The sequence below is a fragment of the Lissotriton helveticus genome, chromosome 6, assembly GCF_964261635.1.
Source record: "Lissotriton helveticus chromosome 6, aLisHel1.1, whole genome shotgun sequence".
In the NCBI taxonomy this organism is placed as follows: Eukaryota; Metazoa; Chordata; class Amphibia; order Caudata; family Salamandridae; genus Lissotriton; species Lissotriton helveticus.
This window is the reverse complement of record NC_136067.1, coordinates 2,031,492,099-2,031,512,649: the sequence shown is the minus strand read 5'-3', so window position 1 is coordinate 2,031,512,649 and position 20,551 is coordinate 2,031,492,099. Positions and strand designations below refer to the sequence as shown.

General features: G+C 46.8%; 1 protein-coding gene across 1 annotated transcript in view; it reads left to right on the top strand.

Annotated features, from left to right (window-relative positions):
- HADHB (hydroxyacyl-CoA dehydrogenase trifunctional multienzyme complex subunit beta) overlaps nt 1–20,034 on the top strand; it is a 103,992-nt gene extending 83,958 nt beyond the window's left edge. Inside the window, exons 13-16 of the mRNA XM_078650016.1 lie at nt 1,343–1,430; nt 4,268–4,342; nt 4,779–4,943; nt 19,560–20,034. Coding sequence (XP_078506142.1) covers nt 1,343–1,430; nt 4,268–4,342; nt 4,779–4,943; nt 19,560–19,595 — 364 coding nt within the window. The 3' untranslated portion in view covers nt 19,596–20,034. The remainder of the gene's footprint in view (nt 1–1,342; nt 1,431–4,267; nt 4,343–4,778; nt 4,944–19,559) is intronic.
- Nucleotides 20,035–20,551: the final 517 nt, after the last annotated feature.

Below are 20,551 nucleotides of genomic sequence, written 5' to 3'. Positions count from 1 at the left end.
TCAGTGTAAGTGAGGCTGGGTCCAGCTTCTCCCTCCCATCCTGCCTGTTTGGTCCATCAAATCACACCTAAGCTTCTATTGTGTGTCAGTCTAGGCGGAATACACAAAGCCAACATGGCACCAACCTCCGAGATGTGATCAGAGACAGGCAGCAGGCACCAAATTGCTAAAATAAGAGAATGCCAACTTTCTAAAAGTGGCATTTTCATAAATGCAGTTTAAAATTTGAGGTAAACATAAGTTTGGATTTTAAATTGTGATTACAGAGACTCCATTTTAAATTGTGATTCTAGAGACTCCAAACTTGAATCAGTGTTATCTTCCCATTTGGAAATTACTCTTCTAATATGGAATAAAGTAATCCCAGTGTTATCCTATGTGTTATCTTCCCATTTGGAAATTACTCTTCTAATATGGAATAAAGTAATCCCAGTGTTATCCTATGGGAGATATAGGCTTTGCTGTAGTGAAACACAAATGTACGTTTTTTTTTTGTTTTTACTACCCGTACATGTAAAACGTAAACATACATGTCCTGCTTTTTAAATACACTGCACCCTGCCCTCTGGGCTGTACTACCATAGTGGTGTCTTTATATGTATTAAAAGGAAGGCTTAGTCCAAGCAAAAGGTTTATTTTGCCAGTTTGAAATGACCATGAAAACTCCACAATGGCAGGCATGAGACATGGTTAAGGGGATACTTAAGTGGGTGGCACTATCAGTGCTGCAGAACCACTAGTAGCATTTCATTTACATACCCTCTGCACAGGAAGTGCACTTTTCTAGAGACTTATAAGTAAATTAGATATGCCAATTGGGTATGAGCCAATATTGTCGTGTTTTAGGGAAAGAGCACAAGCACTTTAGCACTGGTTAGCAGTGGTAAAGTGCCCAGAATCCTAAGCCAACAAAAACAAATACAGCAAATGTAGGCGGAAGGCGGCAAAAGGTTTGGGGGGGGTGACTGCAAAAAGGGCAGGAAGGAAGTGTGAAATGGCAAAGCTAAGTAATGTAAATATGATGAAATTATGGTCATCCTATTTATATGGTCAAGCTCTGCATCAAGGTCATTCTCACCAAGGTGGAAACGTACACGTTTTTATGAACCAGTCTGATGGAACCTCACTACATGTCCTTGAGAGAGGAAGGTTTGAAGCTGAAAGGAGCATTTTTCTGGTATTTTCTTTTACTGCTGTGCCAGTATGTAGTTTTCTGAACCACAGATGTATACATAAATTGTGCCTGCAGATGTGGCTATGGCAGTTTGTGCTTCACCTGCTTTTTTTAATATGGTTTCTTGAGAACATGATTAATTTGCATTCTTCACTTTTCCTTGTTTAGACCAACGTATGCCACTCCTAAAGTTCTGGAGAAAGCAGGCTTGTCCCTGGCTGACATTGATGCCTTTGAAGTCCATGAAGCATTTGCAGTAAGTGTTCAATTGCACGTTTTTTTGCTAATTCCTCTCATTTAATTCATTTCATGTAAGTGTGTGGTATCCCTGACATGCCTGTTGATCTACAGCAGTTTTGATTAGACCTATATGATTCACTTAATAATTAATAGACAAGACCTTGAGTCTCCTGGTCAGTTTAGGCCGGAATAAAAAATCTGTATTTTTGTATCGATTTTTTTTCTTTTCTTATTATTTTTGGTTCCACAAAAGCTTCTAGTATGATATGCTGTAGAAATAGAAACATCACATACATAGGCGATGGTTCCGAAAATGCTTCTACGTCACTCTTTCAGGTTTGGGCCATAATGATATCAGTGCCACATATTCTCTCTGTGCCATCGTGTTGTCCACCACAGTAAGCTCTCTTTCAGTTGGGTTATCGAACTGCCCACCTTGACATCAAAGTATCTGGCATGGCTTTATGAAGCCTTTCTGTCATATCCATTTATGCTTTCTGGTTAGCCCTGTATATCTTTAATGCAGTAGGCTCAAGAGCATTGCAATCCCACTGGATGTCATCAGAAAAGTGCTCTGTGACCTCCAATGGCTTTGGTGTTGTCTCAATATCTAGGCATCCGAGCGCAGCTTTGATGGAGAGGTGACACCTAAAGTGTGCTCTCCTTGGTCATTTCAACGTCTGTCCTCTACAACTAGACTATGTATGGATTTCCAATGGCAGCCTTATCTGTAATAAGGGGGCAGCTTCAGGCCTTTTTTCTAGGATCCTATGGATTAAGAGGCAGCTTACTGCCCTCCCACTAAAAGTAAAGCCACATGCAGCTGGGGGATCTTTTTCTTCACAGTGACATAGACTTGCATATTACAGATTTATGTATGCATATGTGGCATTTGTTTAGTGCAAACTTGGCTTAGAACACATGGGGGGGACGTGCGAGTCTAGGAGTGATAGAAGAGGTAGCTGGTTTATGGATTGTCACTGCATCATAAGGTAATGTTCTTTAAATAGGTGAGTCTTCAACCTTTTCCTAATTTGGATGATGCTTGGGGCGGTCTTTATGGATACAGGAATGTTTTTCCTGTTCTTGGGTGCATCAATAGAAAAGGCCTGCCTCCCTGTTTTTCCTTTTTTACACCACATCATCTCAAGTCTGATGGTAGGCTGGCTGCAGGCGTTTTGAAAGCCACCAGAGAAGATGAGCTTGTCTGCAAGATATGCGAGGGTGATGGTCATGATGGATTTATAAATGATACAGCTAGTCATTAAGGTGATGCGTGCCGGCAACGAGAGCCAGTGGAAGTTCACAGGATAGGGTGATGGGATCATATTTCTTTTGACCCTAGATGAGATGTGCCACAGGGTGTAAAAGGCCTTAAGTGTGTCGTCTGGGAGGCCATGAAGCAGGGTGTTACCACCATCCTGCCTATGAGAATTTGTGTATGTGGGGTCACATGTGCCTGAGCAGGTGAATAGGGAAGTCCATTGGTCTCTACATCTGATGTGCCATACAAGATGGTGGATGCCTTGAGGCTACTAGTGTCCATCTCAGACACCAAATCATGCATGTGCACCTCCACTCTTCCTACCTGTAAGCGCTTGTCTCTGTTGTGGAAGAGGTAACTAGCCAGGCCGTTTTGACCTGCCAGAATGAAACTTCCCTTGCCTTTGTGCTTGAGACTAGTTATAACGTTAGAAACCGCTTTCTCTCTGAAGCCCTTCCATATTCCCCCTAAGCTAGCCCAAACAGGACTAAAGAGGGCCAACTGGACTGCATGCCCCAGGTATGAGCTGATCATGCCCCTCCAAGATTTGAGGATATCCCAAAGATTTGAAACCTGCTGACCACTTGGGTGGACAGCCCTGGAGATCAGTGGAAGATAAATATTGGTTTAATTGACCGGTTTGTTGTTTGTACTTGACCTAGAAGAACCTGCACAACAATATAAGGGAGAGACTACGCAAGAGCCAGGTGTGGTACTGGTCCCTCCAGACTGTAAAGTATTTTTAGGGCAGTCTTGTTCAAAGAAGGAAGACGTTCCAGCCTGCTGAAGAGCTAGAGTGCCGTTGCGAGAAGTGACTAGCGTCATCGCCTATCAAAGCCAGGCTGCCAGAAGAGCCTACTGGGGACAGCCGCCATGCGTAAGCCTAACCTGGAAATGTGAAGAAAGCCAGTTGCCTAATGGAAGCAAAGCTGAGCACGAAGACATTTGTTCAGCTACCGGGAAGGGGGAGCCTGCTTTGTCCCAGACCCCCCTTGCCCCTAGGGTGCCATGTACATCACCTCTGCTGCCACTGTATGAAGCTTTGGAGAATCCAGACTGCGACCCCTGCCTTGTGGTCTCATTCCATCCATTGGGCAGTGTCCTGCAGATTCTGTAACCTTCAGAGTTTAATTTGTAACCCTTATGGATCCATAGATATTGCCAGTTGAATCCGTCAACTGAACTCCTCGACTCTAGTGGCTCCTGGACTTCCCGAAGCCCACAGTGGGTGTCGCCGTCCCTTAGCACGCATAATTCCCTACAGATCAGTTTAACTTCTCCGCTATATTTAAATAACAGGTAGCCCCCCTAGAAATATTAGAGGCACTAGATTGTATTTGGATATGTCTACAGAAACTGACTATCAAGAGCGCCGTCTGGAAAGATAACCCTTTCAGTGCAATGTGGTAATTAATCAGAAACTGGAGAGGGGGCATGCACGGTTAATATACAATCTATCTGAACATGTAATACCCACAAACATTGAACACTTATATCAGCGTGCGCATCATTTCCCGCCTTTGTGTACAGGACTGTTGTTAAAACCCATCTGTTTGTCACTGTTCACATGTTCTTGCTTTTCATCGTAGGGGCAGATTTTGGCAAACCTGAAAGCCATGGATTCTGATTGGTTTGCACAGACCTACATGGGCAGGAAAAGCAAGGTAAGGCCAAGAAATGGAAATGTATGTGATAAGCATACTCATTGGAAGAACTTGCCTACATTGTGTTTTGAGAATGGCGTATCAGTGTCTAAACATATAGTCTTGTCCTTCCCTGTTCAAGTTCTTTGAAACTAATTTTTTTAAAGACATTGAAGAGAAATGACCAGCAGTATGGACGGTTTTATTACACCCCTTATGGTCTTGAAAAGATTGACAATTACATTGTGTAATATGTGTATTAAGCCAATTCCTGTGGCAAGCATGCCCAGCTATATTCTCGTGACCTTTTCTGTCACTAGAGGCTATACATGTATCCTCCACATTATCAACCTGATGAATGGGCAGGAAAAACAATTCAAAATGTATTTTTCATTCTGTAAAAAGCTAGCGGTTGTTTGTTATTGAATTTAATGCGGTGTTTTTTTTCTTCTTCAAGGTCGGAGCTCTACCCATGGATAAGTTCAATACATGGGGTGGTTCTTTGTCCCTGGGACACCCCTTTGGTGCCACTGGATGCCGGCTGGTAATGGCAACTGCTCACAGACTAAAGCAAGAGGGCGGCCAGTATGGGCTCGTGGCTGCATGTGCAGCAGGGGGCCAGGTAATAACCACATTACACTTTTGTCACATTATCTTGAGGTGAAGGACCACTAATGGGAAGTTAAAAAAACTAAATGCTACAGAGTTTCTTTACATAGCATGGGTATGATTGATTCCATATGCATCAACCTTTGTGAAAATGGCTGGCAAAAGGGAGGTATGTTTTGGTTAAAGTTTGATTCTCATGGTGTTTATATTATGTAGGGACTTATGATTGAAGGTTCAGGACTTACTTTTTTTTTAAGACCATATGCACTCATATGAATATTAAATGGGTTTGCTTCTTTCAGGTTACAGACACTTTCTCATTGATTCCACCTAATAGGGTAGAACATAGTTACATTGGATTTGAGTGCAAAGTTAATAATTATTCGAGGGGGGGGCGTGGCCACGCTGAGTAGCGGAATGGCCGCGTTTTAGATCGGCTCCGCCGGCCAAGCCAGCAAGATCCGTCATAAATCCGTCAAAGACGTGCCCAAATTGTCTGGGTTGTGCTGTGGGTGCCGCCAACCTTCCCCGGGGCGCCATGAGTGACCACAAGTAACGGTACGACTATAAAACTGCAAGAGAAGTTTTTCTCAAGAACTGCGGCCTGTGGGAGCGGCCTACGTGTGAAGCTGGGACCTAAAGTAATTGCAGGCCGAGGCTGCTGCACGGATACCGGAGCGAAGGAGTTCCTTGAAGGTGGGGCTGGACCGAAGTAGTAATGTGAATCTGAGCTTGGACCTGCCCCCCTTGTTGCCTGTGAGATCATTTGCTGCCGGGGGCTGTGGCTGGTGGGCCCTGCGACCGGCGTGGCCGGGTTTGTGGGGCTGCTGCGGGCCCGAAAGAGCATGGTGAAGGCCGGAGTGGGACAGGGGAGTGTGGCGGTAGCGACAAGACCGAGGCTGGAGCAGGCAGACTGGCTGCGGCAGGGCGGATTGGCTTGGAATGCCCTAGCTACATGTCGACACCGCTGGATGGTGGCGTACGTTGGCTGCTGCGTACTTGCGGAACGAAATAGTTGAGAGGCCATTTTGTGTAGTGACGTGGGGACCCGGGTGACCGCGAGGTGAGCGTTCAGGAGGGCTAAGTCGGCGCTGAAGTACATGCTCATGAATGGCTGCATGAAAAGATAAATGGAAAGCGGCTGGCATAGATGTGGGCTGTTGGAAAAGGACATACTTCTGGTTGAGTGGCCATATTATGTGACGACTGACGCTGATGCAGGAAAGCTGGCAATCTCCCCCCCGCCTCAACTGTAAATACGGACATAACTACTAATCATTGGAATATTCCCCACTAGTGGATTCTCAACATGATCCCATCAGTGTAATTGTGGAGGCTCTGGCACATTTGTGGAGATATTGCGGCACTTGGAGGTGCACATGGGGCTGCAGCGCGCCCTCCTTAATCTGCGACGCCCTGCTGTGACAACTGCTGTAGGCTGACTTGAGGTAGACTTATCTTGGTCTAGATCATCTCCCATGGTCCGTCGCTGCAGCTGGGTTCGATAAACGTGCTAGTGGGGGGACTGTAGACTACCCTATACTGGCCCGGTTTTACCCAGGAGGCTCCCTATTGTGAAAAACGCTGTATATTTATCGGCTCTGCTGGGCCAAGGCGAGACGGTGTGTGCAAGTTTCTCCCATATATGCAGGCATACACCGGATAGCGGCACTACTCGTCTTGAGTCTGGGATATCAACATGGGGAAGCCGGAGACAAGACAACCGTAAATTAACTTCGATAAAAAAATCTGGTAAGTCGGCAGACGGTGATGTGGGACAGCAGGACCTGACAGGAGGTAGTGCTGCAGACAACCGTCCTGCGGAGGACATAAGGGAAATGTTCAAGGAGCTCAAGTCAAGTCTGCAGGGTATAGACTCCAAGATGGACTCCCTGGCGGAACGGATGGACAGGATCACACAATGCGTTGAGAAACAGGAAGGTCGCATGGACGTGTTGGAAACGAGAGTCACGTAGACGGAGGAGGGTCAAACGGACATGGACAAGAAACTGCGTGGGATGGATGGAGTGCTACAGCTGATAAAACTGAAGAATGAGGACCTGGAAGCGAGGTCAAGATGCAACAGCGTTCGAATTATAGGTGTGGTGGAATCGTCAGACATTCAAAACATGGAAAAATATGTGGAAGAAATTATGAGGGAACTGTTCGGCCCCAAGCTCTCAGCTATGTTCCTGATTGAAAGGGCCCATCGCTCACTGGGGCTTAGGCCGAAGCCGGGGGCGCCGGCGAGACCAATCATAGCCAGAGTCCTGAACGACAGGGATACTATTCTCAGGCTGGCTCGAGAGAAAGGCGAGATCCAATATAAGGGTAATCACATCGCTTTCTATCTAAACTTAACTCTGCAGGTTCAGGCGGCCCGTAGAGAATTTATCCCAGCAAAAAAGATTTTTCAACAAATAGGGACTAGATATGCCTTGATCTATCCTGCTAAGTTACGTGTACAGGGGCACGGGAAGCCCGCCTTTTTTACAGACGCCAAGGCTGGCAAAACAGTTGGCAAAGGAACACAAACAATTGGCATCATCGAATGTACCGTGGCAGGAAGGCGGCATGAGTGACACTGATTGAGTAATCCAACATAATCGCTGGTCATGCAGATAAGTTGGACACTATGAGTAATATATTGGTAATTGTGTCTCCTGGGTTGCCCTGTAAGGTCAGTTTTGTATATGGTAACAGGGGTCCTGTGTTTGGCTTGTGGGCCCTGACTATTTGATTTGGCTAACCGTGGGGGGTGGGGCATCTGCTGTGCACGTGGACCATGGCAGTCAATTACAATCTCGGCCACCCCACCAAAAGTGTGGGGGTGGTTTGCCAGCGTCCTCCTGTCCCATCAAGGGATGATTCCCATTAGTTTGTTTCCTTTATATGGGAGCAAGGGTGGGAGATACACAACCAAATTGGGGAGTTGGTGTGGGTGGAGGGGGGAGAGGGGTGTTTTTCCTGTTCTATTACCTGTCATGCCTTATGTCAGAGATTGTGTACTATTTTTACCGAACTGGCGTTGCCATGGGACTCGGAACTTTATCTGCTGACCAACTCTATTGCCTTGCATTACACATAGTCCTTACTCTTAGTCACATGCCATTGCCACTAACTGTAACCATGTGTATAAATGCTTATAGATATCTGTATTTCTTCTTGCGACTGTGACGGCCATTAAATGCCTATCATGGAATGTTAGGGGGCTAAACGATAGAAGGAAGGTACGTCTGATCCACTCTTATTTGACTCGCCATGGGGTAGATATATGTCTGCTGCAAGAAACGCATTTAAGCCCAACCCACATTAACTTGCTATGACACAGTAGATGGGGTGAGATAGTGGAAGCTCTGTACTCTAACTACTCCAGAGGAGTGAACTATATTGATCCGCAGGGGGTTGCATTGGAAGACTCATTCTACGGTCTTAGACAAAGACTGGAGATACATAATATTGCAGGGTGCTTTGTTCAACACTCCGGTGATTATAGTAAACCCATATGGTCCTAACACGGGTAGCCCTTTATTTTTTCAACACATATGGCACAAGGTCCAATCGCTAGGGCAAATGGCGGTGTTGTGTGGGGGGGAATTTAATGTGGTGATGTCCTCTACGGCTGATAGGCGAGGGGTGGCTCGCAAACGCCATCCTAAGGCTGCTGCGATCCTCCGGGATATTGTTGAGGATGGCCACTTAGTAGACACTTGGAGAGCTTTGCACCCAATGGCCAGAGAAGGTACGGTTGTGACCGCACACACAAATGCCTGGTCGCGGCTGGATTATTGGTTACTCTCAAATGACGTGCATGCTCCGGTTGTGGATGCCTCACAGCTTCCACGTACATTTTCAGATCATGCTCCTACCCAGAACAATATGCAAATCCCCCCACGGTATGTGCAGCCATTTAGTTGGCGATTCCCGTCAAGAGCGTTGCTTGATCAGGTGTTCCGCAAAGAACTCCGAGACAAATTGACGGAATACTTTGAGACGAATGAAGGGTCGGTAGACTCACCAGGTACATTATGGGAGGCCTTTAAGGTGGTGGCGATTGGTCACTGCATGGCGCTGAAAGTGGGGGTGCTTAAAGCCATTCAAACTACGTTAAAAACACTGGAACGCGACATTGCTGCTTTGGTAGCAGATTATATAGAGCAACCTTCCCCAGTTACTCAGGCTGCAATACATGCTAAACTGACAGAATTCCAGGAGGAGGCTGAAAGGGAAACAGCTTACTTACACAAATACGCACAGGCTAGAAGATACAGAGAAGGAGATAGGGCTGGGAAAAACGCTAGCTGGCAGACTACATAACTGAACTTCAGACAGAGGCCGGGGAGATAGTGAGTACACCCCAAGACATACTTAGGACCATGACAGATTTTTATAGATCACTTTATACTTCCCACACTAATCCACCTCATTCTGACATCACAGACTATTTGGACACTATAGCGTTAGCTTGGTTTAATAATGGGGCTAGGGCGTACATGGAGCTTCCCATCACGGTGGAAGATGTGAAACAGGTAATCTCTGGAATGCCGGCGGATAAGGCTCCTGGCGCAGACGGGCTCACTGCGGCCTTCTATAAGGAATATGTAGACATTGTGGCACCCAGGCTGCTCCAGGTATACTTGGAGGCGATGGAAGCTGGCGTGCTCCCCCCCAAGAGAAGCTATGATCACCCTATTGAAACCTGAAAATTAAAAAGACCCCACTAAACCGGATTCATATTGTCCTCTTTCTTTAATAAATTTGGATGCCAAAATGTATGCCACATTACTAGCTGATAGACTAAAACCCATACTCCCACAAACTGCATTATCTGACCAATCTGGCTTTATACCGGGCAGGTCCACGTCCCACAATCTTCGAGTGTTATTTGGGCTCCTTCACTACCTGGCCCCTCATGTTCTGGTGGTGGCGGCGCTTTTGGATGCGACGAAAGCATTCGACTCAGTGGAGTGCAAATTTTTATTGGCCCTCCTAACCAGATTGGGGTTTAGCTCGCTTTTCCTACAACAGATCCAACTCGTATACACAAATCCAAAAGCGAGGGTGAGGGTGAACGGCCAACTATCGGACACCTTTGCTATAACGAGAGGTACGAGGCAGGGTTGCCCGCTTTCACCACTATTGTTCGCGATAGCGACTGAACCGTTAGCTGCGAGGTTGCGACGGCACCATACACAACGTAGTATTGGCTTCACTACTAGAGGGTTGCTGATATCCATGTATGCGTACGATATAACACTTTATTTGACCAACCCCAAGGATAATTTTGATGTAGTCATGAGGGAGCTCATTAGATATGGTGGACTAACGGCATACAAATAATTGGTCTAAATCGGTATTGCTTCCCTTATCAGATGACACTGAGCGGTGGGAGACTGAGTTTCCTGTCCAGTGGATGAGCGGCGATGTGAAGTATTTGGGTATTTGGATCAGCAGATCATTACAGGAAATATGGTTAGCGAATTATGGGAGGGTGATTGACTGGTTGGAAGACCAGATTCAACGTTGGAAGCGCTTGCCACGCTCACTCACAGGGAGAATAGCTATTACCAAATTGGTCATGCCATTAAACACTCACTTTTTCAGACGACTGTGAACTGGGATACTGGAGTTGGTGTGGGCGGGGCGTCAGCCTTGTGTTGCTTGGAAACTTTTGACTCTCCCATTTTCGCAGGGACGTCTGGGAGCCCCTGACTTTGAACTGTATGCGTACAGTGCATAAGCACAGTATTTGCATTATTGGCAGCATCCTACTCCATATCAACCACATGTAGCTATTTAAATAGATATGGTTGCGCCCACTCCACTCCATGCGGTGGTATATCACCCATATAAACGTTCCCACTCGGACATAAACACGGTCGAAACTACACGCTGGGCGTGGAGAAATATTGCAAAGCGTGCAGGGCACAAATAAATATACGCACCATCCATGCCGCTGGGTGGAAATCCACTACTTGGGCCATTAACAGATAGGGCTGTGACTGAACGTGCCAAGAAGCATGGTCTCGTGGTGGGTAGAGACTTGTATCCGGATGATGAGTTCTTGTCACTCCAGAGGATGTGTGTGTCGGGGCGCCCTCGGCTTCTGATATGCTACTATATTATCAATTAAGGGTGGCGTGTTGTGCTAGATATCCGGAATTCCCAAAGGTTCCGGCCTCGTTGCCAGCACTTGAAAATATTCTGGCCAATAGCTTCCCTAGGAAATTGATTACTCGCATATGCAGCATTACACAAAAGACATCCCAGGTAGTTATCAACACATCTAGGGAAGAATGGGTAAAGGAGGCGGACATAACAATTACAGACAAGCAGTGGCAATTCTGCTGTTCCCAGTTGGAAAACCTTTCGCCCAACTATAGGCTGAGACTCATACACTTCAACTATCTACACAGAACATACCGTACACCAATACAATTGCACCGTATGGGCCTACGACATGATGCTTGCTGCTGGAGATGCGGCGCACCTGAGGCTTCATTCTTACATTTGGCATGGGTGTGCAAGTCGATAGCGGACTATTGGTTGGAAATAATACAACACATAGGGAACATACTGGACTTTGCACTAAGGGTTGACCCACTGGTTGCACTACTGGGTTTTGTACAAGAGGTACCCACTGCTTCTCGGAAGCTAGCTGCAATGTTACTGCTCTTGGCCAAACGTCAAGTGGCAGTACACTGGAAAAGATAGTCTCCCCCTACTGTAGCCGGCTGGTTGAATACGGTAATATACTGTAAGGATCAACTGACGACTTACTGGGAACTGCTACCTGGAAGCTCTAGACCTTCTGATATATGGCAACCTTTAGTGACATGGTTGGAGCATGGAGGCTATGACCTTTGTATAACTGGTCAAAGAATACACAGTGCTGAACCACACTAGAAAGTATGAATGTGGATTATATGTTACGTGGCATGTTTCGATAGAATATATTTTTCTTTTGAAATGGAAATTCTTCGTTATTCCTTTTTCCAGTAATAGGTACACAGACATAGGCTCACAAAATTAAGTAGATTCAGTGGCAGGGTGGGACGGGATTAATATCGAAGATTATATATTTTAACACACTGGACAATTTTTTAGTATTAAAGCTTACTACGGGCTCTTTATACTTCCGATAATTACTCCTATATTTCTTACCGGACCTCCGGGTTATCGGCCGACTGGCTGTGTCATCTCAAAATATGAGAAGTATTGGATTGCTGCCGGCCTCAGGGTTGTAGGCACACGGATGTATACAAGATGCGTTACTTAATAAACGTGTTTGAAAAACAAAAAAATGTTAATAATTATTCTGGGCCTGGCTCTCAATGTATTGATCTGCATTTACTACTGAATAGCTGATTGACCAAAGATCTCACTCAACTGTGCTCACCCTATAAACCTTTTTTTTTTTTTTTTTTTTTTTTTTTTTGCCGAGACTCGAACCCAGTTCCTCCAGGTCCGAGGTCGAGCGCCCCAGCCGTTAGGCCAACTCCTCTCACTCATCTTGTAGCTTAAGTATGGAACCGATGTTAAATCTTTCTCAGACATTCCAGGCATATGTTGATTCTATTAACCACGTGTGGCATCTTTACGTTGCATAGACTATGCATAACCAGTGTTAGGAAAAGAATATTCAAAAACCGATGTATCTGGTTTTTTTTTATTCCATCACTTTTGCAACACTTGAACCTGTGCCATTCAGGTTTATGTTTATATGTGTAGATGGTTGTGGGAAAGTAGAGACGCATTATAAGTGCACACTTCAAGTCAGGTGTCAGTCGTGGCCTGAAGTACATAATGGAAAAGGCAGAACACCCACCCAGTCACGATGTTGTGGTTGTTCCCTACCTATGCAACACATCTCACACCCATCTACAGTACTTTCTTTGTCTTTAAAATATCAACCCCATAAAGGTGCTTACATGCTTCTGCAGAGCAGGTGTGACGGGTGGATGCTTCTCAGAGCAGCATTTTAAACCTCTTTAGAATTATCATCTGGTATTTTATACACCTTGAAAGCCCTATCTGTATTCTTCCAGGCAGAAGCATAAAATACCATTGCTCTATTTGGCTTCGGTTATTTTTGGCTTTTTTCAGCATCTTCATGCTACATTATATTCCATTTTGTGGTGAATGCTTGCAGTAAGTGGATCACTCCTGGAAAGCTTCAAAGTATAGCCTAGTCCTGAACATACACACATCCTTTTGCCGGAGCTAGATCAGGCTCCGAAAAGCAGTTTTCAGCTTACTTTATTCCTCCACCTCTCCAAAACCACAAGCTTGGTTTTTTAAAACATTGCATGTACTATGTTGGTTTGGGTTCTGCTCAGAATAAGTGATTGAAATCTGATTCCCATTGCAGCATTGATTTTCGATCAGCTACGTTGATGCTCACATGTTCATCTTTAGGTGATTTCTTTAGACCAACTACATATGTATTGTACCCAGTACTGCTATATGGGTCTGATGTGCACTGCATATTATGTTCGAGGCATGTGGGCTGCTAAATTCATATCTAGTGCATAGCTCGCCGCCTAGTGTTGGGTCCGGATGATTGCACATTGTTGTCCTGGAAGAGTCTTCGAAGTATCACGAGATAGGTGGCTCCTCCCCTGGACTACAGTGCGCATGGGCATCGGCTCCATCCCCAGATTGTTTTTTCCGCCATTGGGTTCGGATGTGATTTCGACGCCTCCTTGTCGGAATCGAAAAAATAACTTCCTTAAGGCCAAAAGGCCTTCGATACTCGCGTCGGTATTGTTGCGAACGGTCCCGAGCATCGTCCGACTCTTCGTGTCGGACTTCTGGGGAGTTGCTACTCTTCGGACATCGAGGCCCTGTACTCGCAGCGAGACACCGACGTAATCATGGAACGGAGTCCGTTCAAGCGCTGCCCCGTGTGTGGGTCCAAGTACCCACACATCGACGTGCATCCAGTTTGTAATAAATGTCTCTCGCCGGATCACGACGAGGGCAACTGCATGGCCTGCTCCAAATTCAGGTCAAAGAAGACACTCCAGCATCGGCGCGCGGTGCGCCTCGAGGCCCTGCACGCAGCACCGGCACCCGACGACATATTCGACGACCCCGCAGAAGACGGCCAAAGCCATCATCTTCAAATTTCACCGCCATCAACGGAGGTCGAGGCCGATCCTGAGGAATACATCGATGGACAGAGCCAAGACCTTGAATACGTCGATGAGGTAGGGGACGACGAAGAAGTCTATGGGGCCGCGGAAGATAGCTCAGAGGACGAGCTATGCCCCGAAAGTTACTCGACTCAGGCTCAGGTCACGGGATCGCCACTCGGCCTTACCCACGACCCTGCACCGATATCCCCAGCCCCGCCTTCGGGCCCGGCCACGGATACACCGGAGGCGCCGTTGTTGCGCGTATCGAAACTGAAACCGCAACCAGTACAGTCGACAACATCTAAGATGGCCGACGTCATGCCTAAACCGAAACCTACGGCCTCGACAACATCTAAGATGGCCGAAGACACGTCGAAAACGAAACCGAAACAAACGGCTTCGACGACATCTAAGACGGCCGTCCAAACTTACGAAGCCGGCGAAGAAGGCCGTCGAGTCACCGGCGCAACACGCGGTGGCCAAGGACATGTCCTCGAAGAAGGTAGTCCATCACGTCTCGACGTCTGGGGCGTCAACATCCAAACAGACGGTCGAAGCAAAGGCCACTAAGGGCCCGGATCCGAAGGCCGGAACCACTACTCCTCGGCACAAAGACACCGGATCTGCAGTGACGGCGGCGGCGCCTAAAACGGCTGCAGGGCAGCGAACCGTTGGGGTCGAGGATTCATCGGTGCCTTCTTCTGCCACGCCGAAGGCCTCCAAAGCGGACGAACATGAAGCATCGGTCGTCAAACCCTCGGCTTCATTTACCAAACAGGTCACCGAGTCGCTCAAGAGGATTCGGGAGAAAGCCCTGCCGTCGACAAAGACTGCGCCATCGGATCCGAAACCGATGGAGCCACCTGCCAAAAAGTCGACGAAACTTATCTACACACTGCCACCAAAGGTGCCTCCAAAGGCGTTTGCACCCCAAACGGTGCCGAAGACCTCGGGGACTTCGGATTCCACGTCCAGTGCTATTTTGCCTCGACACACAGCATCTGAGGACGACTGTGGGCATTACATCGATGCCCACACAGGGAAGATGACACTTTATAAGAGAAAGATCAGTTCCCAGCCACTGGAGTCATTTGTAATTCCACTGAAAAAGAAAAGGCAAACACAGGACATACCTGCCCTTGTTGAACCTCTGCAACCTCCCCCAAGGAGGAGTCCAACCCCTTCCCCCACCCAATCAGGGGGTGAGGATGAAGACCAAGATGAACAATACAACTTCCTTACTGGCAATGACCCTGATGTTCATCAGGACTCATATGACGACGCTGGGGACCAGGGAAGTCATCAGGTGGTGCAGGACCCACAAGGTTTTGGGGCACGTACTTCACCAACTGAGGATTCTGCAGCTTTCAATGCTTTAATTGAGAGGGCAGCTGCAAATCATAATCTAGATATGCATGCTGACCCAGTGGAAGAGGATTTCCTGTTTGACACTTTCTCTGTCTCCGAAAGAACAGTCAAAACACTTTCTATGTTAAAAGGTGTCCTTAAACATGCGCCAGAGATCTTTAAAGAACCTACAAGGGCGAGCGTGGTAAACCCACGAATAGAGAAAAAATACAGACCTGCACCTGGGGACCCTGCCTATATTCGGGGACAGTTGCCTCTGGATTCGTTGCTGGTCGCGAATGCCCGCAAGAGGGCAAACTCCCAAACAACTGGTGAAGCTCCTCCCCCAGACAAGGAGTCGAAAGTGCTTGAGGCATCTGGCAAGAGGGTCGCTGCGCAGGCTGCTAATGTATGGCGTATCGCAAACACACAGGCACTGTTAGCGCGTTACGATAGGGCGCATTACGATACCCTAGAACAGCTCCTTCAACATCTGCCTGATGAGTATAAAGAAGCTGGCGAAATGCTCATACAAGAGGGAAAGCTTATATCAAACGCTGCAATAAAATGCGCACTTGATGTAGCGGACACAGCGGCTAGAGGAATTAACACTAGCGTCATGCTAAGGCGCCAAGCCTGGCTTCGTATATCTGGATTTAAGCCTGACATCCAAACTACAATCCTCAACCAGCCCGTCAATCCTGACAGACTGTTTGGCCCAGATGTAGACACCACGCTTGAAAAGATTAAAAAGGACAACGAAACTGCTTAAGTCCATGGGGGCACTTCAATCACAACAGTTCAGGGGCAACACTTTTCGTCACTCAGGAGCGCGTAGTGTTACCAGAGGACACATGGGACAACAATCACAATTCACAAAAGGTGGTGCGCAGTCCTCGTATCCCAAGCAAGGTAGAGGGGGTTACCGAGGTAACAGTGCCAAAGGCAGGGGCAGAGGGAACACCAACTCCCGTTCCTCTGCCGTAAACAAACAGTGACTCCCTGTCACTGCCCCCCGACCATCCAACACCTGTCGGGGGAAGACTCCAGCAGTTCCTGCCAGTCTGGTCGTCCATCACCACGGACAGGTGGGTGAGAAAACTAATCCAGTACGGTTATTGTTTGGAGTTAACATCCTCTCCTCCCAACATTCCCCCAAGACACCGTCCTATGTCGGCAGAGCACTTGCACTTATTGCAGCAGGAAGTGCTAGTAATGCTGCAAAAAGGAGCAATCAAACTCGTGCCGGTGGAGGAGGAAGGAACAGGGGTCTATTCCCTGTACTTCCTCATCCCAAAAAAGGACGGATCCCTCAGACCCATTCTGGATCTACGCCCTCTCAACATGTATATACTGTCAGAACATTTCCACATGCTGACACTGCAACAGATACTTCCCCTTCTAAACCAAGGGGACTTCCTGGCGACCTTAGACCTCAAGGATGCTTACTTCCACATCCCACTCCACCCGTCCCACAGAAAATACCTCAGGTTTACCATTCACAACAAGCACTATCAGTTCAAAGTGCTACCCTTCGGAGTGACTACTGCCACCAGAGTGTTTACGAAGTGTCTGGCGGCGGTGGCGGCGCACCTCAGGAGACAGAACATACATGTATACCCGTACCTCGACGACTGGCTCGTGCAAGCAAAGTCGAAGAGACAGTGTGCCTCACACATGTCCCACACTATTCAACTCCTTCACAGTCTGGGGTTCTCGCTGAATTACCCAAAGTCGCACCTTCAACCAGCCCATGTGCGGCAGTATCTGGGCGCGACAATAAACACCCTGACGACTACTTCCAGCAGTGGGGTCATCTGGAGATAGACCTATTTGCCACACGGGAAAACGCAAAATGCCAAAGCTTTGCCGCCAGGTTCCCCCACCCGGAATTGCAAGGGAATGCGATATGGATGAACTGGTCAGGCAAATTTGCGTACGCTTTTCCCCCAGCGCCTCTCATTCCGCTGGTGGCAAGAAAGCTAAAGCAACACTCGATGACTCTCATCCTGGTTGCTCCAACATGGGCACGCCAACCATGGTACACCACGTTTCTAGAACTTTCCGTGGTACCGCATCAAAGGCTACATCTCACATCCAGGCTCTTGACGCAGAACCATGGCGACATTCAGCATCCAGATCCGCAACAGCTCAATCTGGCGATCTGGCTCTTGAGGTCTTAGAATTTGGCTACCTCAACCTGCCTCCAGAATGCATGGACATCATTCGGGAGGCAAGAAAGCCCACAACCAGAGCTTGCTATGCGGCGAAATGGAAGCGGTTTGTCATCTACTGTACTGACAACAATATCAACCCGCTAGATGCATCCATTCCTAACATCATCTGCTATTTGTTACATCTTTACAAATGCAATCTGGCGTACGCTTCCATTCTGATACATTTATCCGCCATAGCGGCTTATCTCCAAAATAGGCAGCACCTCTCCGTTTTCAGGGTGCCTGCCATTAAAGCCTTCCTGGAGGGACTGAAGCGAGTCATTCCTCCGAGAGCACCACCAGCTCCAGTGTGGAACCTCAATGTGGTCCTCACAAGGCTGATGGGTCCGCCCTTCGAGCCACTGCACTCCTGCGACATTCAATTTCTTACATGGAAAGTGGCTTTCCTCATTGCTATTACATCGCTTAGGCGCGTTAGTGAGCTGCAGGCGCTCACAATCCAAGAGCCTTTCATCTAGATACATTCAAACAGGGTGGTGCTACGCACTAACCCCAAATTCCTTCCTAAGGTGGTGTCACAGTTTCATATCAATCAAACTATTAACCTACCCGCATTCTTCCAAAACCCACAAACGGTAGCTGAGCGAATGCTCCATACACTGGACGTTAGGAGGGCGTTGATGTACTACATTGACAGAACACAACACTTCAGGAAAACACAACAACTTTTTGTTGCCTTCTCAGCACAGCACAAAGGCAACCCCATTTCCAAAGCGGGAATAGCCAGATGGATTGTTAAGTGCATCCAAATCTGTTATCAAAAAGCTAAGCGCACTTTAACAATACCCCCAAGGGCACACTCCACACGCAAGTTGGGGGCGTCCATGGCTTTCCTGGGGAACATTCCTTTAGAGGACATTTGCAGAGCAGCCACATGGGTCACACCGCACACATTTACCAAACATTACTGTGTGGACGTGCATTCCAAGCAGCAAGCAGCTGTAGGGCAGGCTGTTCTCAAGACACTTTTTCAAGCTTCTGCAGCTGGCACGGGCAACCGCCCTTAATGGAGGGACTGCTATGTATTCTATGCACTAGATATGAATTTAGCAGCCCACATGCCTCGAACTGAATATGCTACTTACCAGTATGCATCTGTTCTTGGCATGTAGGGCTGCTAACATTCATATCGCCCGCCCTCCTCCCCGGTGCCCGTAGCGGCTGCAGACACTATCTTGCATTCATCATTAGCATGGACATCCTTTACACTATTTCACTCCATCTCTGCCACAATGGCTAAAAACAATCTGGGGATGGAGCCGATGCCCATGCGCACTGTAGTCCAGGGGAGGAGCCACCTATCTCGTGATACTTCGAAGACTCTTCCAGGACAACAATGTGCAATCATCTGGACCCAACACTAGGCGGCGATCTATGCACTAGATATGAATGTTAGCAGCCCTACATGCTAAGAACAGATGCATACTGGTAAGTAGCATATTCATTTCCCCTTACAATTTTGTTTCTTTGACCTGTTGCTACACCTTTAACTGCAAATGCTAGTTTTGTTATTTCTTTATAAAGTTCCTAAAGGCACATTCAGTCAGTATTGCATGAATATAGTGGCTCAGAGGTCGTGGTGGTTTGCTACAGGTTGAATGATATTGTCCAAATATCTTGTATATAAAATTTCCTCCGGTTGGCACCCTACTATGCCTTGATAATTGTGGGATATTATGAACCCTGTCTCTTTCGAAGGGGGGATTTTAGGTTGTGGTTCACCCTTGGCCCCTCTGGCCAAGAGGGTATAGCTGGTTCTTCAGTAAATGATTTATTCTTCCCATTATTTTGTTGCCAATGTAAGTTCTAGCATTCAGTACTGTCAATATTATGTTTGGCTCAAACTTGCATTTTGCCACCAGAGACTAGTAACCATGTTCTTCTTCTGTTTTCCTTTATTTTCAGGGCCATGCAATGATTGTCGAACTTTACCCCCAGTGATAGGATGGGATATTTCAACAGCAGCCGGTTCAATGCACTAATAAAACTGAAAATGCACACTTCTGTACTAAAAAAGCATTTTCTTGACCTGTAAATAATTCTAGTTGCCTTGTCTGCAGTTTTGGGAAGAAAATGTATAGGAGCACTTCAATGATATGGTTGTAGCACTGCAAAAGATTGTTTACCAAAGCCTTACCAAGAAGCATATGGGGTTCATTTTAGAAACCGCATTAGAATAGCAGCTTGGAGCAATATCATCGTAAAAGATGACTTCAAATTGCCTAACTTCTTCAGGCTTATAATTCAGATTTTTGGCTCGCTTAATGCTCGCCATGTTCCACATACTGCAGAATCTTCAGTCTCATGAATTTGTTTTTTAGATCCAGCGTACTGGAGATGGAAATTGTTGCTTCCGAGTCTCATTAAAGAAAGTTATTTTAATGTGTGTATTTCTTTTCTTGAAAACCTTGTGAATGTGCTGTTGAAGTTTCACACAAGTGATGATCCTTTTTGTAAAGTTCCTGTCGTGTAATGTTGAAGTTCCCCAGAGGTACCCTGCAGCTGCTACTTCCTTTATGACACAAGTAACTTTTATGTGCAGTATGGCCATTTGCTGAGCTTGACTGGGGCCTTTTCTGATAGCTTCTTATGGAGTTAATTACTTTGAGCTATTACAGACACTCCTTCCACTCAAGAACTTGAAGACCTCACCTATTAGGACTAGGATTGACCAAAATGATGAACCGGCTACACTGTTCACTGTGAAATTACTTAAGCAGGACCACTGATTTTATTTACAACAAACTGCATTTGTTCCAGTATCTTTAGAAAATAACTAATAAGATACCCTCTGAAAGGAATAGTATTTGAGTGCTTTCCAAGCCTGGATCTTGCTTTAAATTCTTTGTCCTTCTTCACTCTTGCACTTTTTTTAGGGAGAAGGTAGTTTAGATACT